Raw genomic sequence first — 26,169 nt, 5'->3', positions numbered from 1 at the left:
GGTCATGCAAACTGTGGTTATTGTGCATTCATGATACCCATTTAATTAAATTCCAACTTAAGGGTACATTTTTTTTTTCTAACCCACCTCAGAGAATTGGGGACTTTTAAACTTTAGATATCTTTGACTGGGTGTTAGAACCACAGCCTGATTACAGAACGAAACCACAAACTTGATACAAATTATATTTACAGTTTGCCTCACTCATAGATCATATTTTCATAGCTAACCTGACTGCCCTACCATCCAGCTGGGGATTGCTCATCTCAGCCTCAATTTTTTAATCATCTTTACCATTTAAGTCACTTAATATGTCTTTTTGGCGTTGGAGGAGATCCAGAGCTGTCTTTGATTTGGGTGGGTTTCAAGATAATTTCATTATCAGTGAAATTAAACTAACTCCTGCTGAAAAGAAATATTGCAGTGTAATTTCAGTGAATCACATAACCAGAATTGCTCTTCAGGTCTTGAATTTCCTCCTCCCCCACATCATGGGTTTAGCTTGGCTCATTCCCACTGTATATATGTGAATACCAGACTTTGTCTTGTTATATTGGAAGAATTTGGCTGCTGTTTAATTCCATGAACAGCATTTCCCTTTTTTTTTTGTTCACTGATTTGGATGTTTTATTTCTTTCTCCCAGGCTTGTCAGGTTGTAGTGTTGCTATTTTCCTTCTTTTGGAGTGTTTCTGTTGGACTCCACCTTCTTTCCATTTTTTAGCTCTTATAATTTTATTTTTCCTTACCAGGAACTTTTCAATTAAGTAATTTTAAATTGACATGTTCTTATTTACCAGACCAAAATGAGTCACAGAAGGCTATTGTTGCTGAAGTTCTGTGAAAGTATCAGCAGGGTTCTGATGAAAATTTGCCTGTTTTCCTGGCTGTCTACCCAGGAGGTTACTGGGGATCTGAGAACTGTCCTTCCTTCAAATCAGCGGTGAAACGGGAGACTTAGAGTTTTCTGAGCTCCACAGTCCTAGGTCAGTTCTTCAATCCGGAGACCTAATTATAGCTAGCTTTTGGTTCCTGGGTCCGTAGTCAATGTCCTGGACCTCCAGGTACTGGAGGGGGCTATAAGGTCTCCCCGGAGCCTTCTCTTCTCCAGGCTGAAAAATCCCAATTATCTCAGCCTGTCCTCACAGGAGAGGCGCTCCAGCCCTCTGATCATCCTTGTGGCCCTTTTCTGGAATCACTGATGGCATTAATACCCTTTTCATTTTCTGTTATAATAACCAACTTCATCTGTTCACTACTGTTAGAGCTGTTTTCTCACTTCTGCAATGTGAGTCATATTTCTCCTACTGATATATTAATATACATTCTCTTGAAAAAAATAAAAAAGAAAATCACTTGTGGTCCTCTTCATCCATCTCTCTGTTCTTAATTTTTGGTCATCCCGTTGGAAGTGTCATGTGAAACAAGTAAGGCTGTTAAAACATGTCATATATTCATCACCTCAAAACTCTGTGCCTGTGTAGTAGTAAGAGTCTGTAGGATGGCCGACCACTTAAATAATAGCTAATTCAATGTTTACTGGTTATATCTAATTTACAGTGAGCCCAGGAGCATACTGATGTTTGTGAGGTGAATGACTTGCCAAGTGAGAACAGGAGCTGTTTTACTAGATCAGACTAGTGGTGCTTCTAATTTTGTAACCAAAACAACTGATTCAGAATACTAAATAACAGGCGATATAAAGGGAAGTGAGGGAAAGCATAATCCATCTGGGAAGACGCTTCCAAATTTATGTACTGAAGCGTGAATGCTGATGGAGTCAGTGGTCCTAATCCAAAGGTCATTTAAGGCAATGAAATAATTCCCCTGGCTTGAAAAGGCTCAGGATTTAGCATTTTGGCTTTTATACTTTTGGTTCTATTTTCACTTGGTTTTCTTTATTTTACATTACCCTTTGCATCAGAGCCCTTCTATTCTGAATGCTTTTTCCCTTTTGAAACTTGATTTTCATACAGATGCCTGTTTCTAATACGTACTTTATTTCTGGTTTGGTTGTAGTGTTGGGTTTTGGTGTGATTTTTTCTTTTTTTTTTTTTTTTCTAAATCAGGCCTTTCTCTAAATGCCTTGTTTTTCCCACATCATGTGAGTGGGAAGGCACTTTCTCTCTTGTGAGATCAGTATAGTGACTAATTGTATTAATTGGAAAGGTAGCTTGTCTCTAGATTTCTAGTTTTGCATCTATTCTTTTTAGATTTATATTGCTCTGTTAAGTCCATAATAATGTAAATATTTTCCTAATCCTGGAATTGGCAGATGTCCTTTAGATTTTCTGTGTCAGACTCTCATATTTTCAATAATGTGACCTTCAATAAAGAAGCAGCTGGATAAAGTCATAAAACAAGCTCTAAAAAACATGGATAGCCACGAACTTTAATTTGCTGTCTTGGTATCCGAGTAGCTCTCAAACTTTTTTCACTTAAAAGATGGTACTGAAAATCATTAAGACAGCATGTCTGCAGGGTACTCTTTGATTTCTGTTTATGCATAGTAGGAGACTGAGGTTGGAGCAGAGGATTTGGGAAGTTTGGCTTTGGAGTGGTCAGGGCTGGAATCTCTGAGCCTGCTGTTAATGGACTCAAGTGGGTCGTATTTGATCTCTCGGTGTCTGTAAGCTAAAGGAATGGTCTATTTGCAACAGAAAATACACACTGACATTTCCTGGTGTGCAGGTGTACTCTGCCGAGAAAGCCAGATCCCCACCATGAGAAAAGGGAGTCCTACAAATCCATCTTTAATGCAAATCTTCTGTGGCCTGCCCAGTTGAAATGGCTTGGTAGTGCTGCTCCAAAATAGACTGCTGAACAGGGCATCATTTTGCACGTGCAACGGAGCAGCCTGTATCACATGGAAAAATTTAAATGTGCGCTTCTTTTCAGTGTCCCTTGGCTGCGGGTAGAATTCTCTCTCGCTACTCCAGCTTACTGCTCTGAGCAATACAATAATTTTCTGTATATTTTTTTCAGAACTAAATCTAAACAATTTGGGCAAATGTGCTAAGATTTACTCACTTGAGGAAGCACTTTTTTTCCTCAATTAAAGCTGTTCAATATGGTTTTAAATAGAACACACAGAAAATTTAGGAAATTCCTCAGTTGCTCTCTTCTTCTCTAGATAAATGGGATCTAGTATGGACTGAAAGAGGAAACATTATGGAAGAGCTTTGTGTTGCAATGTCGACTGCATATTGCAATGCTATATATACCTGTAATAAGTTACTGTTCACTGCATCCATTATAACAGCTGCTACTCAGCTGTATCTGATAATATGGTACCAACCTCCCGCTTTTTATAGATCTTAGCAAACAATAGGAGTTTTTTAAGCCAAATTGTTAGGTAATATTTTCACTGTCTTGCTAACATTACGAGTCATTCCTTATAAATATTTTCAGCTCTTTTCCAGTATTCCTGTTTTACTATACTCCTTTAGTAAATTAGACTTGCTTAGATTTTTCTTGAATATCTTCCCCCTCCTGCCAGGTTTGTCCTGAGGAAACCTTTTACAACGCAGAGCTTAAGGTGTCTTTACTTAAATTTAATAATTTGGATGTTTTTGGCTTTGGTTGATTCTTTTGACATATGCAACCATCTGACTCTGTTACAGATTGATTGTGCATTATTTTGCTGCACTTGGGAAATCTTTTCAGAGATGGAAGTATAAAAAAGTTACATGGCTCAACTACAGTTTTCATGATTCTTATGAAATAGAATAGAAACCACATTAAATGGCAGCATCAATTGGCAATTCAGTTTTCCTTTATTCTTGTTCCAAGATTATCCAAAAAGATCACTTATTGTATATTTTGTTTAATGAGTACAACACTATACTATCTTTGTGTGAAAAAAATTGTAAGAGCATTTGGACTTTTGCATGCTGTATTTTCTCACCCTCAGGAATTATGCTAAACACACGGACAGCTGGGGTCAACCAGGGTGAGGAAAGCTCAAATATTCCACTTGGCCTCAAACCATACCAGCTGTGCTCCTTTTTTCTCATTAGGCTCAGGCTTTTGGCTTGCACAAGCTCTTCCCTTAGCTTTTGCGTGCCTGCAGTGATGAAGTCAGTCAGAGTCCTGTCATTAATTCCCAGGATTTGGTTTCTTCTTGCTTTTACTCGCATGTGTAACATCACAAGGTGAGTGGGGAAGGTGGCTGAACCCTGGGCAGTCTAGGAGCCCAAGGGAAGGAGAAGGCAAGAAGAAGCCTTTCTAGGGCTAAGTGCGTGCCGCTAACCTAACCAGCCCCACTCCTTGGCTTTGGGTCAACCTTTTCAGCAGCACAGACTGTTGTGAAAGCAGTCTTTCTTTACCCTTGAAGAATCAATGAAAGTCCTCTGTACACTCATTGAATCATAGAATGGTTTAGGTTGGAAGAGGCCTAAAGATCATCTAGTTCCAATCCCCCTGCCATGGGCAGGGACATCTCCTGGTCAAACTCAAGGTACCTGATCAGCTTTTATCTGGAAGTTGCTTCAACAGGCTTTTGTCGTGGAGCAATGCATTTCAACTGGCTGAACAATGGAGAAGCTCCTGAGCATGTGGCCTGAGCTAGGACATTCCCTACTTACCTTTAATTAGCAGCTTTCTCCTGGCTGGGAGGGTTTTCTGGCCTTCCTTCCTTTTTTTTTGTGATGAGGAATTAGAGGAATTAGTAAAGGTTCCTCCTAAAGGAGCGGGGAGCACTTGGTGATACATGGAGCAGAGCTATATTGCTCTTGGCTGCCAGATAAGTTTTTCTGTTTGTGTTCTTCTTCCAGATGCACAGCGATGATTGTAATGGGCATCTCGGTGATTACCATGGCAGAACTGGCAGTTCAAATGTCTTCTACTTCAGGTTTAGCTAATAGGCGGGAAGCAAACACACAGACCGAAAACCTGTGTAGTGACAATAAAACCTTTTGAGATGTTTTTTTCTGCTTCAAGACTTGGTTTTACTTGAAAATCCTACAGCAGAGACCATTTTGTGTCAATAACATCTCCCTACTGTACAGGAGGGGTGTTGTGTCAGGAAGCAAAGCGATGTGGAGAGGCGTGGGACTGAGGTTTCGCTCTGAGGCATAGTTATTTCCAGTCTGAGCAATCTGCTCTACAGCTTTGCTTCTCTCTCCTTTCCCTACTCAGGCCTGAGTTCATAGTCAAAACTGATCCTGCATCTGAAGGAGCTTTCCCATGTGCAGTTATAATCAGCATGGAAAACTAGCAGTAACTTCTGCATTTTTTAACAATGCCGCCATGTGTTTGGAGATACCATCTTCAAGAAGTGAGAATGAAGGTACCATATTCAAGAAGCATTTAAAAATAGGCCATGCATTCAGACCTGATTCAAGAAGTAATCTATACTAAAAATAAAAACAAATTAGGGTACACGGATATTTTTAGGAATAAAATTTTGGCACGCCAACTTTACAGAACGCTTTCAGGGTCATATCTTTGCCATTCTTCCTTAGGTGGGAGTCCCATTGCAACTGGTGGGAGTTGTGCCTGAATAAAGTTTTGACCCATGCTTTTCCCTAATATGACTTTTTTTATTGAATGACCTCCTGGCAACCTTGTTCATAAGTCATTTATCATGTTTATTCTATGAGTAAAAAGTGCCTTCCATCTGTTCTTAATCTGCATTCCCTTTAACTTCTATTTTTGCCTCCTTTTTTCTGTCATCTGTGTTGCATTGAAAATAGAGTTTCTGGCCAACTTTATTTATCCCCATGTAAGGGGTTGTAATCATTGAAATAAATCTCTTGGCAGTCTTTCCTTTAAGCCTAGACAACCACAGTCATCAGGGAAGAATAAATGACGGGGGCAACAGCTTCAAATAAATTATTGAAGTTTTTACTTAGATGCCACTCTCCAGACTGCATTGGCTAATGCTTTCTTTTTTTGCTCCTTGAGCTCTTCCAGCTCTCAGCTTTACTCAGCTTTACAGGCTACTTTTGCCGCCTTTTTTTTTTATTTTATTTTTTTTATTCTTTACCTGATATTTTCTGATCTGGTCTCTCCCTTCAGCTGTTCATTTTAGGCAAAGCACATGCTTTATCCTGGCATGTGTCAGTACATACATGATTTCTTAAGTTCTCCAATACAGCAGTTGTGGTGAAAAAATGGAGCACTTTTTGGAGAAAAAGTAGAAGACAAATAACTACAGTGTCTCTTTCTGAAATTAATTTTTGTTGTTGTTGTTATTAAAGCTGATTTCTCAGCTTGCTGCTGCTTTTTAGATAGAAAAACTCAGCTTCTTACAAAGTACTATTGCAACGTGTGTTCCTCTCTTGTGGAAATGAACATATTCCCATTCCCTCTAGACCATTTAAAGACACTGTTTGACTTGGCTTTCTTTTCCTGATTGGAAGGGTGGAGAAGACAGAAGGTTCCTTCTCTGAATACTTTGATCAGCACAATGAAATCTAAGATTGAGGCTACCTCTATTTTACCTTTTTTTTTCCCCTGTCCATGGGTGAAATATACTGTTGTTTGGTTTTTTTTTTTTTTCATAAAATCTGAGTAACTGGAAACAAGGCAGAAGAAACACAGATGGTGCTGAGATGAAAACCATGTAAATCTATGCAGAGGGTTATGCAGAGAGTTTTTAGAACAAGCTTCTGAGATCTTAGAGACACTAATTGCTCCTGAAGGCACTTCATGCCTCTTACCCACTATAAATCAGAACTGTGGATTTCGATTCAGGTAGACTTTAAACTTAAGCAGTTCCTTTTTCCTTTGGAAATTATGTTAGATATGATAACACAGTTCATGAGGCAAGTTATTAGTAAACCTGCTTTATTTTTCTCACAATGTGGATAGAACAAGAGGAAATGGCCTTAAATCATGCTAGGGGCGGGCGCTTTAGGATGGATATTAGGCAAAATTTCTTCACCAAAGAGTTATCAGACATTGGAACAGGCTGCCCAGGGAAGTGGTGGAGTCACCATCCCTGGAGATATTTAAAAGAAGGGTAGACGTGGTGCTGAGGGACATGGTTTAGTGGTGGTTTAGGCAGTGTTAGGTCGATGGTTGGACTCTATGATCTTAAAGGTCCCTTCCAACCTATGATTCAATGATTCTATACAATCACAGATTGACATACATCATGTGAGAACTGGGCAAGGTTAATCAACAAATAATTCTGATTTTTTTTTTTTGAGTGAAATTTTGAGATTCTCACTTATTTTAACTGAGTCTTATTGTACTCTTTGAGGTCAGCAGAAATAAGGGCTAGCTAGAAATTCAGTCTGCTGCATCGTCTCACAGACAGTACTTTTCCCTCACTGAGCCTGGTAAGAGAATTCATTCCGAGTTGTACTTACCCACACCGAAGTATGGAAAGCTGAGAAACTCTTGTTAGAATGCAGAAAATGTATGATATTTTGGATGCTGTGCTGTGTCACAAAAAAATTGTCAGTATAAAAAGTTCTCTGTATTGTCTATATTCTCAAGCAGAAATTGCCAAGAATTCCACTTAACCAGAGCAAAGAAACATAGGCAATTGGACCAAATATGTGTGTGCTTCAGTACAAATACTAAAAGTCAAGGAAAAAATGTTGAAATTAAAGTTACTGGTTATAAATGAGAACGTTGATGTAATAGGTACAATAGAAACTTAGTGGAGGAAAAATAATCAATGTGACAGGCTAATATTGGTGACAAATTACGTGGGAAAGACAGGTAAAGTCATGTCTGTCAAAGACAGATTTTTTTTTTCTTGAAGTAAACAGAGTCAAACCTCATAGATTAACTGTCACAAAAGCAAAGACTCCCTACAGACTGAAATTATGAGATTAAATAGGGAAAGTAGAACTGTAGCACCACAGGACTGCAGTCCAGCATTGGGACTGCAATACCAACTGTCCTGCCTAAATAGTGACATTGCCTGTGACAACCTAAACAAGATCAAACAGGGCATGAAGATGGGACATGCAATAACAGTGAGAGACATAATGTACAAAATTGAGATTGTGTAAATGGCCTGGGGGAGTGATTCTGAGTAAAATTTTATTTTTTTAATGATTGCTTATACAGAGGCTATTTGTTTATCTTGAAAATAAAAAAGAAAGTAATTCTAAGTAATTAAAAATAATTCTAGGACCTGGTCTTAGACAGCGACAGAAAGACCTGGTTCAAAATACAGCTAAAACATCTGTGTGACAGCAACTAATGTGCTGAGACGCAGTATTCTTGAAAAAGCAAAAAAAGGGGAAAAATCTCCCATGGCAATGTTTAACTTCAAAGAGGAAACTACATAAAAATGTGAAAACTGTTTAAAAAGAAAGAGAGCTATATTTTAAAATGTTTATGGGAGTCATGGAGATTGTTTAAAAATGGGAGCTCACTGCAAGCTGACTTCCAGAAAAAGGCTTTAAAAGACCAAAAAAACGTTTGCATAGCTAAACAGCAGGGTGAAGGACTAAGAGGATGTCTCTTATTAAAAGGACTTCTTTTATTAGAAGTAAAAGGGCTTTCTTCAAGTTGAAGCTGTGCTAAATGAGGAAAATAAAGCATAAACAATTTAAACATATAAACAAAATAAGGCAGTCCAAAAGAGATTTTGAAGAACAGCTTGGCAAAAGCTACTAGTAAAGCCATTTTCAAGCTGTCTTTAAGGAGTTACAATCCTGACAGACAAACTACAGGACTAATAAATGATCAAAGTAGGGAAGGTATTTAGGGACATGCCCATTCTGGCATATTTCTCCATCAAGAACATATCAGAAGATTTTTCACCAATAAAAGCATTACAAGAAGAGATTTTAGAAGAAACTGGCAACAGTGAACAGTGAAAAATTACCAGGGCCAGATGGCATCCATGTCAAGCCGGTAGTGATGGTGTAATGCTTAAAAGTTTCCTGGTCTGAAAAAAAAGGAGGTGATAAATATGACACCTAATCTGAGAAATTGGTAGGAGCTACAATACTCCCCAGGCCCCCTTCCAAATCATTAGATTTATGGATAACTGTGCTAAAAAGGGAATGAATTGGCATAGCTTTCATAAAGGAACCCGAAATCTCTAAAATTTATTTGAAAAAGTAACTGAACATATGGACAAGGGTGTTGGTCTTCCAAAACTCATTTGAGCATGTCCCTCACCAAAGGCTCTTGAAGAAACTTAAGTATCATAGGGTGAGACATACAGGCCTCTCAGTAATAACAAATTAAAAAATATGAAACAAACAGTAAGAATATTCTATGAGCGTATTGTCCTTTTTTGCAATGGAGGGAACTCATCATGCAAGATCCAATAAATCTGTAAGAGCCTGTGATGTTCAATGTACAAATGTTTTGAAAGGTACAAGGAGGGGAGGACAAGCCAGAAGTGGCAAAGTTCACTGGTAGAGCTGACATAATTCAGGGTAGGAGAAATGAAAGATTGCTGTAGGGCCTTGCAGTAATGTCTCATGATAGTGACGGACAAACTTAACCATTAATAAATATAAAGTAATACACGGGGAGGTAGGTCTTAACTCATGTATGCAGACATGACTTGGAGTTACAATTGCTAGTTCTAAAAAAACCCAAACAAACCCCACTGTGTTCAGCAGAGCACAAAAAAAAAGCAAGCAATATTTGAAAACTTTTAAAAATTGGATAGAGAACAAAACAGCAAACATCACCATTCTACCACATAAACCTATCGTACTCCCAAATCTAGGCTTCTCTTTGCACTTTCAGTCTCTTCTCAAGAAACAGACCTCTCGTAGGATAATCAGAAGTGCGGGAAGGCTTGTCTGGAATAGTTTCCATAAAGGTCCCAACTACATGAAGTTGGGCTCTTCAGTCTGGGAACGCGAGGAGGGAGGGAAGGATTTGTAACAGCATGTGCAGCACAGAGAAAGTAAATGAGGGACGACATTCCCTGTTTACCAAATTGTTCACCAAATGCATGGTGCACCTGCTATTGGTGGCACATTCAAAACAAGCAAGAGGAAGGGATTTTTTTGGACAATGCATAGCTGAAATGTGAAGTTCACTCTCACAGGGTGTTGTGGGTGCTGGTAGGTTACAAGGAATCAAAATGTTATTTAACAAAATTCATGGAAATATAATGCAGTTAGGGCTATTCAAAACTATGACCTCGGCTTAGGAAGCCCCCAGAGCTGCTGCTTTTTAGAAGCTGGGGTAACTCCCTGAGGGAGCATCAGTACACGCTTGCCTCTCGTCCTCTCACCTCAGCAACTGCACTTGTCCACTCTGAGAGATAAACTGCAGGGCGAGGTGAATCTCCCATCTCACCCCCTGCAGCCATTGCGATTGATGAAATATGACTTACCCCACAGTTCTTATTCCAACTGTTCCTGTTTTTTTGAGATCCAACCTTTATTTTATTTGTAGCTCTGTATTAAAAAAAAAACAAACAACCAACCAACCAAACAAAAAACCAACAAACAAACCCAAACAAAAGCTTTGTTTATTAGCATTATTCAGTCACAGGGCTCTGATTGATGATTGGGAGAAGATGTACGTAGGAAGCCTGGAAATTCATCCCTCAGCCCCTGCTCTGCCATGTGGATGTCTGCTTTGCCTGTGTGTCATGGCCCAAGCCACCTCAGTTTGTACAGTGGGGGTGAGGACTGCCTGTGCAGCATCAGAGCTTGTACAGCAGTCATAGAATGGTTTAGGTTGGAAGGGACCTTCAAGATCATCGAGTTCCAACCCCCCTGCCATGGGCAGGGACACCTCCCACCAGCCCAGGTTGCTCAAAGCCCCATCCAGCCTGGCCTTGAACACCTCCAGCAACGGGACAGCCACAGCTTCTCTTGGCCAGTGTCTCACCACCCTCACAGTAAAGTCCTTATGTTTGTCCAGACAAAACTCATTTTTACTGTTGTTATTTGAGGGCTCCTTTTAGAAGGATGCCTACATCTTTCTTTTGTATCATCCCTGCCTCTTTTATATCTCCTCTTTTGCTTACTACTGAATGCTTGCTGGGTTAATGCTGTGTTTCTTCCATTCCTCCTCGCCCCAATACGTGACCTCTGAAGTAGATGGTCCTGGGAAAAGACTTTATCCATGCTTTCTAGCTGTTTTATTTTTGTTTAAAGCAGATTATAACTGGCCTTGAGGGACAAGACTTGGTTTTACTAATTGTTTGATTTTAAGCATTTTGCTACCAAACTGGCTTATTTTAGTTTGAAGGATCTCTTTATTCCTATTTTTAAAATAGTGCAATGTGTTTGGAATACGCATAGTAAACATGTAATTCTTAGGTGCTGGCATCATTCTGCTTCTGGTGTGATTTCAGTGGAATTATTTCTGCAAAATATTGAGAACACATGGCTACATCCCATCTCAGAGAGCATTTTAGGAGGTTTCTGTCAATCTAATCTGGAATTTCTGCATTATTAAAAATAAAATTGAATTTGCTGTTCCTCTCATTCTTTTTTCTTTGTGTTTGTTGCACCCAATTCTGATTTTCAGGAAACTGGTGCAAAGTTACATTTATTTCAATGCAAAAATGATAGGGTCTTTTTTTTTTTTCTTTTTTTTCCCTCTTCCATTTTCTCAGAGCAACATTCAAGTCAGCTTCTGTACTTCAAACACAAGACTAGTCCCTTGTGATTTTAATGGGGGTGTATCTCTCCAACTGTCATCAGCCCCAAATCCTGAAAATAACTGGGTGTATAGAAGAAATTGTAAGTCTTGAGTGAAGAGTTGACGAGAGGATGTAGAGATTAGCCAGTGTGCTGAAGATCTTGTGCAGCAGCGTGCAGGCTGCATAAATCTGTGCTGCTGCTTGCATGAAAAGCATGTGCTGTCATACGATTCTAACATTGTAAAACCAGAAGAGACCATGTTGATAATTTACTACAAGTTATGTGATATCAACTGTCAGCATTGCTTGGTTTAACTTTGAACTAGGTATGTTTTTTTCAGGAAAACCAACAGATTTTCGTTTTTAAATTGTTGTAGTAGGAAACCCGTCAAACCCATGGTAGCAAATCATGGAATCACGGAATCACAGAGTTTCAGAGTTGGAAGGGACCTCTAGAGATCATCTAGCCCAACTCCCCTGCCAAAGCAGGATTGCCCAGAGCACATTACTCAGGACTGCATCCAGGCGGGGCTTGAAAATCTCCAGAGAAGGGGACTCCACAGCCTCCCTGGGCAGCCTGTGCCAGTGCTCTGTCACCCAAACCATAAAGAAGTGTTTCCGTGTATTTGAACGGAACTTCCTGTGTTCTAACTTGTGCCCATCACCCCTCGTCCTGTTACTTGGAACCACTGAAAAGAGCCTGGCTCCATCCTCCTTCAACCCACCCTTTAGATACTTGTACGCCATAATAAGGTCTCCCCTCAGTCAGCCTTCTCTTCTCCAGGCTAAAGAGTCCCAGCTCTCTCAGCCTTTCCTCATAAGGCAGATGCTCCAAGCCCTTAATCATCTTAGTTGCCCTTCGCTGGACTCGCTCCAGCAGATCCCTGTCCCTCTTGAACTGGGGAGCCCAAAACTGGACACAGTATTCCAGTTGTGGCCTCACCAGTGCAGAGTAGAGGGGGAGAATGACCTCCTTCAACCTACTGGCCACACTCCTCCCTATGCAGCCCAGGATTCCATTGGCCTTTTTGGCGACAAGGGCACATTGCTGGGCCATGGATAATTTACTGTCTACTAGGACCCCCAGATCCTGCTCCTCAGAGCTACTTCCCAGCAGGTCCTCTCCACCCCTACTCGTGCTTTGCATTCTTCCTCCCCAGGTGCAGGACCCTGCACTTGCTTTTGTTGAACCTCATTAGGTTCTTCTCTGCCCAGCTCTCCAGCCTGTCCAGGTCACGCTGCATGGCAGCACGGCCCTCTGGGGTGTCAGCCACCCCACCCAGCTTGGTATCCCCACCCAGTTTGGTATCATCAGCGAACTTGCTGAGGATACACTCTGTCCCCTCATCCAGGTCATTGTTAACTGGTTTAGGCAGTTTTTATCCCATTTGATATCCACCTTGTTGATTTTTTTTATTGTTCTAGTTTCTCAGTCAGAAATGCCATATAACATTAGATAAATGCCTATGACACATGCCATACACAAAATAATGGTGTACACGCCATGAGCTGGTGATCTGAGAGTTAATGACGTGTTATGGACTCACAAAGAGGGGACGCCCATTTTGAGCCCAATGCAGCAGAGCAGCAGGTGTGACGTCCTTGATTCCCATTGAAAAGTGGCTGAAGGCACACGTTTCTGCTGTGACCACTGCTGACAGCCCTAATAGAAGTGTAGGTACAAACACTGAAACATTTTTTTGAACTATTAACAAAGACTTGCCTGGGAGCCCGAGTGAGGCCTGCTGAAGAAAGGCACTCTTATCACTATCACCTCCTGCTTATTATTTTTTATTTTAAATTTAGCTCCCTGTGTATCACTGGCAATTCTGAAATGGTTTGAACGGACAACATGGAGCTAGAATTTAGCTAAAGGCTGGGCCCTGCCTTGCTGTCGCAGGGGTTTGGTAAGGTGAGATAACAAGAAATTGCTCAAGTGAGAAATTGTCTTTGGAAGACAATTGTCTTTGGAAGACTCACCTGCTGTAGTTGACCCTGCCCGGGCAGGGGGGTTGGACTAGATGATCTCCAGAGGTCCCTTCCAACCCTGACCATTCTGTGAATCTGTGAAGTCTCTGCTAACAGATTTTTCGATGCAGAGGTACCACAAGAGGGTGGAAAATGAAGATTAAGGTAGATCTGGAAATAGATCGCATGATACAATCATATTTTCTCATATAGTTATACTCTTCTGATAGATATTCCACATGGTACTGAAAAGAGCTTACTTTGTAATGGACAAAATGTGGATGTTGAAATCTGACTGTGGCAGGCCTTGTCACAGCCTAATTATTTCCTTTTTGTTTTTTCTCTGTCATTTCTTTTTATAGGTGGAAAATGTTCGGTTACTTGATCGTTTATCTTCAAGAAAAGCTACACTGGGAACTTTGTATTTAACAGCTACCCATGTCATATTTGTGGAGAACGGTTCTGAAACTCGTAAAGAAACCTGGGTATGAATTTTTGTTGTTTTTTTTTTTTCAGTTAGCTGTAAGTGTGTGGCACTTTATTGATGGCAATTTGAAAATAATTTGCAAAACAGTTTAAACATAGTAAATTAGTGCATATGGATGCTTTTATAACTTCAGAGTGTGTGAAATTCCAGCCTGGTAATTTTTGGAAATTGTCAATGGATTCTGGATATTGCAACACAGTAAGAGGAGTAGAAGGACCTTCACCGTACGAATACCAGATGCGATTCACTGAGGAACTGCCTCTGTAAACTACGGTGTTTTTCCTATCGTCTAGAAAGAATTGAGGAGAAATGCTTCAAATATGAATTACCACCTTGACTCAGTCAGCTCTTGCTTCTTTCTCTGAATGCTTGTGCTGGATCAGTGATTTTGGGTTTTTAGTTTTTTAAATTTTTTGCATAATGTAGTATTTTGTGTTATCTGTTTTGATGGATCTATCTCAGGGCACATCTATTTCATATGTTGCGCATGTGTGTGTTTATATCGGTACAGATATAGCTCCGGTGTTGTACCATTTGAGATTCTTTTATGTAGCTTAATTAGAATCCTTTGTCTGTTTCTGTACTAATTATTAACTCTGTCCTCTTTTGCTCCCACTATTCCCCTCCTGATTCTTATTATAATGTTTCATCTCATCTGATGCAGTATTGAAGGTTATATCAGGACTACCATTCTGCCAGTGAGGAGCCCCAACATTTTAGCCTTATCTAACTGATGCTGGTTCATCTTTTAACTGTACAGACAGACGAAAAGAGCTTTTTTTTCCTGACAACTGTTAGCTTACACTAAAGCAAACAAACAAAAAGCTTTAGATAGCATGACCAGGCTAATGTTTGAGCAGCTGAAACACTCCAAGAGCTACTTGGTCTGTAGGTGATGTACGAGGTGCTGCTTGAGCCTGGAGCTGGATAGGAACAGGAAGAGGAATGTGGGCATTTTCTGAAACAGTAGTGGAAGCTACTCTGCCTGCCCTGGCACACCATTATAAATAATTATTTTTCTTCCCAAACGTTTGAATCAATTGGCATAACCATTTTAAATTCCCACACAGGTTCTTCACAGCCAAATCTCCTCTATTGAGAAGCAAGCCACCACTGCTACTGGTTGCCCGTTGCTGATCCGCTGCAAGAACTTCCAGGTCATTCAGCTGGTGATCCCTCAGGAACGAGACTGCCATGACGTTTACATATCTCTGATACGTCTCGCACGACCAGGTATGAGAAGGAAACTGGCACAAAAGTCCATCCTCACGCTGAAGAGGGAGAATATAGTGGAAGAAGTATAGCTGGGCATCTTTGCACTTTGCAGGTTAAGAAAAAAGGCTTCATTAGAGATGTGTTATGAGAGAAAACTTTTGTTGGTAGTGATACTCTAGGCTATCACTGGCCATAAAATATACTCTAATGCTATTTTATGTGTGACTGTTGTTTACTGGGTGCCTTGTGTATGTGTGACTAGGAAAATACTGTCAAGTCTCTAAATCCAGGGAATTTTTATGTTCCTGCTGTGACCAAAAACTCACGATACATTTAGTGGCCATGTCAAGGTCTGAATTTTCCCTTTCTGTGCTCTGCATAAATTTCTTAAAATCAGTGATAGCTTTTGCAGCAAGTGGTTGATTTATTCCACTGGGTTGCCTGTGCCTATTATTACCTTGGTTTTGAATGTGGCCTTTTTGAATTTCTGAATTCAGATGATGTTCCTTTTGAAACCTTTCCTCGTTTCAATGACAATCCATATCTTGCAGCAAAGTTCAACATCTGATCCTCTGCGTTATAGCTGCTCTCCTAAGAACCAGCTGAAAAGGCTTCTGAATTGTTTGTTTGAAATGATAGCTGTAGAAATACGACACCAACCTCCCTCCTTTGCTATTATTTTAATCGTATGCAAAGAAAATGTTCACCACAGTCTGTACAGAACTAACAACCTTGGCTTTAATTTGGATCTTGCTAGGAGAACACTGATTTTATCTACTGTGTCAAGGGGGAAAAAATTGCACCGTCAGCCAGCACAGCTACTGAACTTTATAAAGCACCTTCTATAATTAGGATAGTAGTAGTAATATGCAACTGCAGCAGATGTAACTTGATGTGCTAGGTGATGCAAGATGAAAGGCATCAGAGAAATTTAAAAACAATGAGACAAATTCAGTCCGTGGTTCTGCTGATGTCAATCTGGATTAATTCCACGGGCCTCGGCTGCAAGTATGTGTTTGTGCATGCTGGAAGGAACGTGATTCTCTAATGCTCTTTCCCTGGAGTCAGGAGGAGGTGTGCATACTGCTACGCACCAGAACAGGACGCTTCAATACAGACATACCTAATGATGAAGAGAAGAATAGCCATGGGCCCCGAATATAAGTTCAGTGGCAGGCTGCAGTGGATAAGAAGGTTCAAATGAAGAAGATGCAATAAGAGCAGCGTAGAATTAGCTCTTTGCATAGTTCAGCTACACAGTAGTTTTCCTTCTCCAGCAAAATATCTGATCTTCATGTGAGGCAGGATAAAATCTTGCTTACTCAAAATTAGAAGGCTCCAGTTGAAAGTTGAGCCATATGCACCCTGGCAGTGCTCTGCTGTGTCCTTTTGTCTGGGCACAAAGCTGCACTTCCCTAAGGTAATACAGTTACTCAGCATTATAAGGCATCCTTTACTCCATGAGGAGAAAACTTGACTCATTCAGGCTCTATTTGTCGTTCTTTGCCTGTTCTTTTAATTCATTCCACTATAGCTGAACCTGAGTGAAGCCCATCTTGCACACTGGCTTAATGTATTCTATGTTATCCAATGTCCTAATTACGCTAAAGGACCAAATTTGTGTTTGATTTTATTCTTGCCAGCTGTTAATAGCATTTTAATAAGGTCAAGCTGTCAGCTGAATTTGGCTTTTTTGCTTAATTAAGCCATTTTTTGAAACAAGCTGACCATAACAGTTATTACAGGCATAATAGCAGGACTGCAGATGCTTATGGCAAAATAATGGTGAAAGATTAGGGAAGGTCCTATACGTGCTGGAGAAGAGCTGATGACTGAGCTCTGAGGCACTGACTATTAATACTTCAACATTTTTGTTGCCACCTATAGATACCATCACGTAATGATACTTGTAACATTGAGTCAGACTTCTGTCATAAATAGCCTGGGTATATTTTAATAGGTGGATTTTTAAAGGCTTCCCATGTGCCTGTGAACAGCAGGTCCAGTTCTGAAGAAAATCCAGATGCTTCTGACAACCAAGCAGTAAAAATAAGATCTCAGATTGCTACCAAAAGCACTTTATTAAAATGAGCTCAGATTGGATTTATGCTAAAGCTTTATGTTAGAACATGAGAAATAAACCAGACTATCTTCCTATGTCTGTACCACGACAGAAGGTTGAAATCAGAGAATACAGAAAGAGCTTGAACTGTCAGACGATGTGCAAAACATTCTTTTCTTTCTCCTTACTCACAAATTTGTTGACTTTCAGTACTTTCCTGACAGAGGAAAGACAACTGTCTTTCCTTACGTTCACACTTTTTTTGTGTATGTACCATCAGTTTAATTGAAATTTAAAAAGCAAAATATAACTTAAATTACACCTTTAAAAGACATAAAATAAAAGAAAAAGACTTTCTATAGAAAAAGGTAGAAGCTTCATTATTATTCATATTGTGGCTAGCTTTGTTGTTATTATTTTTATGTCTATAAGTTCCTTTTAGTAGTATTCTAAGACACTGCCTATTAGGTATATATTATTAGAAAAAGTGTAGTATTTAAATTTACCCATCTTTTAAAAATTATATTGTGAAGCATGTGTATCAGTGGGAAATTATGAAATCAGAGTTTATGATTTATTTTACTTCAGTTCTAAAGTTAAAAACCTGTCAGTCAGAAAGGTTTAGAGCAACATAATGAAACATACCCTCATGACATAACAATATCCTAAGTAGCAATGAGAGTGTTCATTTCAAACTATATGCTGAATCAGTGACAGTTGGCATTTAATGGCAATGGTGTCTGGCTACCATTGGTCACTAAGGTTAAGACACTCATTGGCATGAATAGGGATATGCTCCTAAAAAAAAAAAAAATTAAAAGTCCAGCACCAGCAAGTTTATTACATGGTCCTTGACCGAGGGTGACAGGTGGCATAGCGACTTAAACGAGTTCATGGGCATGATGAAATGATTGATGTAACATATGCTATTTTTATGCTATTTCAACATCTGTATCATGAACGCCTTTGCTAATAATTCAAGGACAGATTTTTGCAGTCCATAAAACTAAGATTTCATTGAATCTCTTGAAAATGTCCCTATTTAGGGACAAAGACTTCCAAGTTAGTTCATTTTTGGAAGATCGTGTTGCATAGTCCGTTGTTCAGATCTTTTGTCTTTGCCACAGGACAGATGTTACGTCCATAAAGCGTTTTCTAAGCTACCTCTGGCCAGCAAATACTTTTGCAGAACAAGTGCTTATTCTGGCACTGACTTCAGTTTTCTTTGGATGAAAGCATATTATAAATGACATTTGTCTTCATGCTGGGGAAGGATTTTACAGCTCAGTAGAGGAGAGGTCTAGCAGAACAGTATGTTTTAAGTAGCATTACTAATGAAGCATATATATTGCAACACGTACGAGCAACAAAACAGCACAGTACTGTATTTTCAAGTATACTTGAAAATAGTTATAAGCCAGGATATGGGCTTTTCTATAGCAAAGCATACTATTTTAAGAGAAAGTACACAAAGGAAAATACGAAAATTTGTTTTCAAAGTATGATTTCAGGATGAGAAATCTGAGGTGTTTTACTGGTTTGGTTTGTTTGTTTGCTTGGTGTTTTTCAGTGAAATACGAGGAGCTGTATTGTTTCTCATTCAATCCAAAATTGGATAAAGAAGAACGAGAACAAGGCTGGAAGCTCGTGGACCTCAATGAAGAATATAATCGGATGGGTGTTCCAAACAACTATTGGCAGATTAGCGATGTAAACAGAGACTACGGAGTGAGTTGTTGTGATTTGTGTGTTGCACAGGCTGTAAAGCGAATCAGCAGTCTGACCGTGGACTGCTGAAGTGCTTGGATGCAGGATCCCTTTGTGCTCAGTGCTGTAAATACATGTCGTAATGTGCAGTTCTTCCACGCTTTCACATAAAAAGGCACATAGAAAGGATGTGTCTTTGTGGAAATTAAGCACAGAAAACTTGTACACAGTCATTTTTAAAGGTTAGTGCTTGTCTGCCTGGGGAGAAGTTTAAATCATGCTTAATGTTATGTGTCTGAATGAGCATTTTCCTGACATGTAGGATTATATAAAATTACAACATAGTCATTTTAAGAAAAAAAATTACTTGAAATAGTGAACTTGGCAATATTTTTTCCTCATTGACCATCTTCGCAATCCTCTGTGATTGACTGTTAGTGCTTTTCACAGTCATTTGACAGGTCATATCTCTTCCTAGCTGCTTGCTGTCCTGCCTAGTTTAGCCCTGCACCACTGAAGTCCCTAGAATGTTAATTAATTGTGAGAAATAATAACCAAAGTATTTTTGAAGGAAGTGTGTCCATGCACTCCCATGGCTCTGTTGCTGGAGCATATCCATGTTCAGGAAGGCCTGTGAAGTTCTCAGAGAAGACTGAATGTGCTGTCAGGGTTTGTTTTCTTTTTGTTAATACAAGCGGAAAAAAATGTTTTAACCTCTTTTAAGATAAAATGTAGGAAAAATGGCATCATGAATAAAACCCAGTTGACAACAGCAGCATCTGGAACCACAAGCCCCTCCTTTTCTTTCTGCTTCATTACGTATCTTTGGCTTGCTCAGAACTTAATTTCTTGCTGGGCATCCTGATTCCTTTAGTCATCTCAGAAAGTTCCAATGAGGTACTGGATATCCAGAATGCCACAGGCAGTGCCAGGAAAAGGAAGTTAGACCAGGACCCATTTGTGGTCCCGCTTGTCTCCGGAGGAACTTCTGGGCTTTTTTGCAGGCTCATTGGGTTCCTTTCAGAAGAGGTAGGCATTGTCAGGCCTGCTTGCCTTTTGATATCCTCATTTCATACCGATTAATTTATTTTCTCAAAGTCCCCGGTTTTGTCATTATTTCTTTTATTATCAGATTAGCTGGAACATTTGGGTCTATAGTCCCATCCCATTATAACAGAGCGGTATTTGAGAAATTCACCCACTCCCATCCTTACTTCCAAATTTGGCTACAGAGGAAACCACACTTGTATATACAACCTTGCTGTACATAACAGTGAATCTTTCCTGGTTTGAATGTATGTTCTACCCGTATATTCTCAATGAGGCATGAATTAAAGTTTGGAAATACAGTCCTTCAACCCTTCTGCTTCAGTTTTGCAATCTGCAAGTTAGAATTAATATTTTGCAGCTCCAAAAGACTGTTCTGAGAAATGTCAGTGATGCGTATACAATAATTATGGAATATTCCCTGAGATTATAATTCCTTGGTATTTCGCTTGTGTTATGGAGATGGCTAACGTTAGTTGTATTTTGTTGACCAAATAAGCAGAGTTTGCTTTCACAGGTCTGTGACTCCTATCCTACAGAAGTGTACGTACCAAAGTCTGCGACTGCACACATCATAGTGGGGAGCTCTAAATTTCGGAGCCGAAGGCGTTTCCCAGCTCTTTCCTACTACTGCAAGGATAACAATGTAAGCGTGAGTTTGTAGCTTTGAAGTGTTTGCTTATTTCGGCCATGTTTTCATAATTCTTCTATTAAGCTTTCACAAGAAGAAATCTGTGTTTATTTAAAAAAAAAGATGATTGGTGTAGTCTGGTTAGTGTGGTTTGTACATATGGGCACACACTGGAAGCACGGTTAGTTCATAAATAGGCATTTAATGCAGTCATTTAAACCCAGCTCTATCACCCAGCTAACACAAAAAAATGCGATCCCTCTATCACAAGGAAGCAGGGTAGTACAAGAGGTCCTGAAACATGGGTGACAGAAGAGTGAAGGCCAGTGGCAGGCAGCTTGGCAGGTGATCGGGAGAAGAGCAGAGCAATTTAGGATCTGGCAGCCACAGCCTGAGAGCAAGTCAAAGAGGAGGAAAACTACTTGCAGCAATCAGAGAATCAGGAGTAGCCTCTCAAGAAAAGATCTGTGAATAGATCCAAAAAGAATGGATGAAAGAGCTACCAAATTTTGGCATGAGGAGCATGTCATGGCTTTGTTGAAGAGACTCTCCTTGTCCATAAGTGCGAGGAGTGCCAGCTTCTCCTCTCTGTGACAGATATTCTCAAGGCTGAGTGAGGAACGGCCTCAATTGTCTGTAACCATTTGGGAAAAAACTCGTTCCTAGACTATTTGCATTTCTGTTTCTGGCAGCTGAGGCAAAGGAGATCCCCTTGGACTGAAGGATCCCATGGACAGAATGTTTTCACATTTGCATCCCAGCCCCCTAGGGACTGGCTCATCTCAGCTGTCATTACCATTTAGGACGGTGGTGTCCCCTTTGCACTCACAAAGGGTCTGTGTGTCTAATATCTCCTTCTGTTTCAGTCCCAGACTGGCAACTGCATGGAGAGGTCTTCCCTAGTGCTGGGAGATGGCCAGGTCCTCCCAAGAGACAGAGCTAGGGTGGGATTACAGGGCGTCTGTAGAGTTTGCCACGCAGGATGGAAGGTTTTTCCATAGGATGCCACAAGCAGGAATCATGAGCTACAGCCTCCATGGAAATCTTAGCTTTACAGTGATCCCTGTCATAGGTTTAAGCTTCAGAAGGAAGGAATGAGACATTATTTTGATTCCTTCTTTACTCCTTATTTCATCAGAATTCTGCTTCCATAAAGATCTATGAATTTGACAACAAAACAGGAGGATAGGAAGATTTGAATAGTAAATGCAGTGTCCGCATAAATTCCATATTATCCTTAATATTTCATTAGACTGAAAATTTTCAAAGAAGTAAATCACTTTGCATAGTCAAGTAAGTCCAAATATAGATATCTAGGATTCAAAACACTTGGACATTTCCAAATCTCAGTGAAAGAAAAGGTATCAGGGATCAGCTAGATTCCGATATATAGCGATCCAGTTTGGATGAGTTTCATGGTTTCAGCCTGAATGTTTTCCCTGTTGTGGGTGGAGTTAGGTTAAGGTTCAGACCACCAGGATCTTCTAAAGTATCGTGTTTAATCCTGGATCCTTCATGGTTCGAAGGGATAGGAAAAGGGTTGGGAATGTTGGAGGAAATACCTCTTTGTGAGTTTGGGGGTCGGCATGAGCTGCCAGCTAACAGAGTAATGGGCAGGAGTGGGGTAAGATTCCTGATGGTGGACATTGAACAGCTGTGGTAACAGCAGGTTGGGAAGAGGTCTGCTGCATGCAGGGGAGACGGGTGCCACTCGTTCAGTCTTTCATACCCAGAACTTTCCCTTAGCTCTTTGGTACTGGTAAGTTCAATGATGATGTGACACCTTACTCTGCGTCTTACAGGATCTGTGTGAATATGGTAAAATCAAACTCTGGAACTAGCTGTTGACCCTGTGCAATAGCAAAACATGACCTCATCTCTTGTCCTACTCTTAAACATCGCCCAAGAAAATTTATAGACGTATGTGCTTATCCTAAGCAGTTGGCCTGGGTTAGCACGAGGTGATCTCTTCATGGATGTAGTGGGTAATGATTCCCAGTTATGATATCTAATGGTCACTAGGTCAGCTTATCTTCCTGGTTTTGCAGTACTGGCAGTGCAGCTGTTTCTTAAGATAAGACTAAACGTAATCTTAACCCCAAGCCTAACTTGACAGACAAGCCATTCTCTTGTACTGGGGCCAGCACATACTTTAGCCTTTTTGGGCTCCCAGGATGATATAATGTAATGGGCTCCAGCCCATACTTTCCTGAATCCTAACCTTCATCCACAGCCCTAACTTCAACCTTAATCTTGAGGGCCAGATCTGCCTTGTGTACGGTACGCAATGGATGAGAGACAAATGTCTTCTCTTAAAATGACATATTCACATGTACCTTTTGCTTCATGCAAAGGAGGTATAAGCATATATTAAATCGCTGGAATGTGCGCTTATCAGCAGGCGAGAGTCTAGAAAACTAATAATCTGTTTGCAAAAGCTATTAATGAAGTGTGAACAGGCACAATTCAGGGTTTCTCTATGAAAGAGCCCCGTTTTACTGACTGACTACTGATAGTTCAAAGACTTGGCTGAAAATGAGCGTGTCCCTTCTCACAGTAATAAATAATCTGTAGGGCAGTCTGTACGGGTCACGACCTTCAGCAGGCAGATTCTCTTCATGCTTATGTTCAGTGCTTAGAAAGTGCACGTAGTAGCCCCTTGCCCTCTACAAATCTAGCTGCCCTCTGCCTAGCAGAAATAAAAACCTCTCTGCTCACCCATTTCGCGTTTTGTTCCTTCTTTCCCAGTTTCATCTGAAGGGCTGATCCTGATGGGTCTGGGGAGAAACTCTCTTGTCTTCTTCAATAGCACTGATTAATAACCGTGCTCCAGGAGTCAGGCTGCCTGACCCTCTTCCCATGCAGTAAGGTCTTTCTCCAGAGGCAGTGCTAAAAATACAGCACCATCAGCGATCCAGCTGCATGTTATGCATTTTTGTTTCCTGGACTCATGGGGTCTCAGGCTGTTCAGTAAAGCAGGCATTGGTGTAAGTTAACTGGTAAGCGTGAATGGCAGTGCAAAAGGACCCATTCTTCGTGCCATACCAGTGTTCTTGGGATTGCGATGTTGTACTCGTCACATCCTCTAGAGACCACCTTTCAGGAGTTATTCTACATTGGGGAAATACTATATTTAAAACACCTCTAAAACTTGGATTCAAGACTAGACCTGGGCCAATGGGGTTGTATTATTTTAAAATTTTGTTGCCTTTTAAAAATGAGTTTGTTTATTGACACGTTTATTAACATTTAGGACAAGAGGAAATGGCCTTAAGTTACACCAGGGGAGGTTTAGATTGGATATTAGGAAACATTTCTTCACCAAAGGGTTATCAGACATTGGAACAGGCTGCCCAGGGAAGTGGTGGAGTCGCCATCCCTGAAGGTATTTAAAAGACGGGTAGACGCGGTGCTGAGGGACATGGTTTAGGGGTGGGTTTGGCAGTGTTTGGTTGATGGTTGGACTCTATGATCTTAAAGGTCCCCTCCAACATAGGCAGTTCTATGATTCTATGCAATTCATTTTATCATTCTGCCCTTCCCATGTAACTTTGCACCTATGGAAACACGTAATGAGCTGCTTTTGTATATGCTTCTAGATGTTAAATAATTTCTGCTTAATAACTATGTTGATTTTTTGTTCGTTTGTTTGTTTTTCTGCAGGCATCCATCTGTAGAAGCAGCCAGCCTTTATCTGGATTTAGTGCTCGATGCCTTGAGGATGAACAGATGCTCCAGGCCATTAGAAAAGCAAATCCAGGAAGCAATTTCCTATACGTTGTTGACACTCGGCCCAAAGTAAGTACATTCAATTTCTTGCACATAGCAAGACTGAACCTGAGCTGAATACATTAGGGAAGATGCAGAGCCCAAATGACTGACCATAATCTGATCTTAGTTGCACCTGTGTAACTCCACAGGTAAATCAGGATTTAACAGAGGAATCTTAACTCGGAACCTTGCCCTCGTTTTTATCTCCTAGAGGAAATTTTTCTTTATACTGAACTTTTCTCTTTTCTGTTGTTAACAAAATGTCAAGATACAGAAAAGTAAATAACTTGGAATAGAACTGTTCCCACACACAGAGGAGATATCAGTGACTATATTACTGATGGGGTTAGTGAGAAATAATTCCCATTATAAAACTGTATTTAAAATTGTTGTAATGTTGCAAACCTCTGCCTGCTTATACTAAAATTTTCCATGCAAGATTTCTCCTGCAAGTGGGAAAACGTCAATGACCTCTGCATAAGACTAAGGAAAGACCATTTACTGAGATTACAAGAAGGACACCTTTTTTAAATATCTCCAGCACTTTTGTGTTTTTGAGAAAGACAGTGAATAGTGATCTCAGATAATTGACTGAAATATCTGGCCAAGATAAAAGCTTTGGAAAAAAATTATGCTGTTCAGAAACACAGAAACTCAGTAATGATCTAGAAGAGGTTGGAAGCTAAAAAATCTTTCTGTCCAAATTAGGCATGCTAGCAAACAGCTCAAGGTGATGAGAACAAGAATGGCTTCAGTGTTTGGAAGTGGGAGCAGAGATATATTCTGTCTTACGCTATCAGTAGCTTTGCTCTTGAAGTTACCAAAGTGCCTGAAGAAAAGAAACCAAAGGGGCAAATCTTCACAAAATCCCTAGCAGAGCCAGGATGAGCTACAGTGGGGGAAGAGGGAAGATGAGAGCAAATGTTTGAGGAAAAGGAACAAACAAGGAGTCTGTTTCAGCATCCTGAGGTCAGGAGACAGAGCCTGAAAGGGCGAGGTGGCTAAAGCTGAGGAACATGAGGAACGGAACGAGGAAGGGCAAAACCTGGCATAGCTGGAGCAGAAACGAGGAACCTGTCCGGCTGGTTGGTGACTGACCGAAGACCTGGGGGCTGGTGGGAAAGTGCTGAGTGCTCACAGCTGTAATGGGAGGCAGCAGCCAGAAAATCAGGGCCTTGGCATGTCTCATTGCACTTTGTAGTTTGGTGACTACTTTGACCTTCACTTCCCTCTTTTTTCTATTGGGAAGACGAGGATGATACCACCTTACTTGTGATCCTGAAGCAAGTGAGTTGTGATGAGCACTAGGAAAGGGTTGGTATGACTGAGTTCAGAGCAGCCTTGGGATAGGAAGTACAGACTTGGCTGCCTAAATAATGCATGTTTAACAGTTTTCAGTATGTGGTAATATTTATAGCTTAACATTTCCTGCCTGACGATATTGGTATTCTTCCCTAATTAAGGAGGTTGCTCATTGATGGGATTTATTACTAATGACTTACTGACTCGGCTATTAAGCATGTTTTGCAAGGTAATAACAGGAAGGTCCCATCCTGTAAACCTTTCTGGTAAATTACTTTGGTGAGATACCTCCTGCGTGCAGTGAAAAAAACCTGTATGTTAAGTGAAGAGAGTGAAATGGGCTCTCTTAGCCATGAACAACGGCATATTTCCAGCAAGGCTGGCGTCTTCAGGAGACAGTCAGCAGATGAAAACTTTTTGTTTTCATTGAATGTCTCCGGGC

The 26,169-nt window shown here is 40.4% G+C and overlaps 1 protein-coding gene across 1 annotated transcript in view; it reads left to right on the top strand.

Moving 5' to 3' along the window:
* The window catches only part of MTMR7 (myotubularin related protein 7), a gene marked incomplete at both ends in the record, with an annotated part of 49,853 nt that overhangs the window by 6,002 nt on the left and 17,682 nt on the right, over positions 1 to 26,169 (top strand). The window contains 5 exons of the mRNA XM_082482903.1: positions 13,868 to 13,990; positions 15,063 to 15,225; positions 18,840 to 18,997; positions 20,541 to 20,669; positions 24,318 to 24,452. Of these exons, the coding sequence (XP_082339029.1) occupies positions 13,868 to 13,990; positions 15,063 to 15,225; positions 18,840 to 18,997; positions 20,541 to 20,669; positions 24,318 to 24,452 (708 nt within the window). The remainder of the gene's footprint in view (positions 1 to 13,867; positions 13,991 to 15,062; positions 15,226 to 18,839; positions 18,998 to 20,540; positions 20,670 to 24,317; positions 24,453 to 26,169) is intronic.

This window comes from Vanellus vanellus, assembly GCF_965231255.1.
Source record: "Vanellus vanellus genome assembly, chromosome: 4".
In the NCBI taxonomy this organism is placed as follows: Eukaryota; Metazoa; Chordata; class Aves; order Charadriiformes; family Charadriidae; genus Vanellus; species Vanellus vanellus.
Note: the sequence above shows the minus strand (reverse complement) of the source record. Positions and strands in the feature narration are given on the sequence as shown.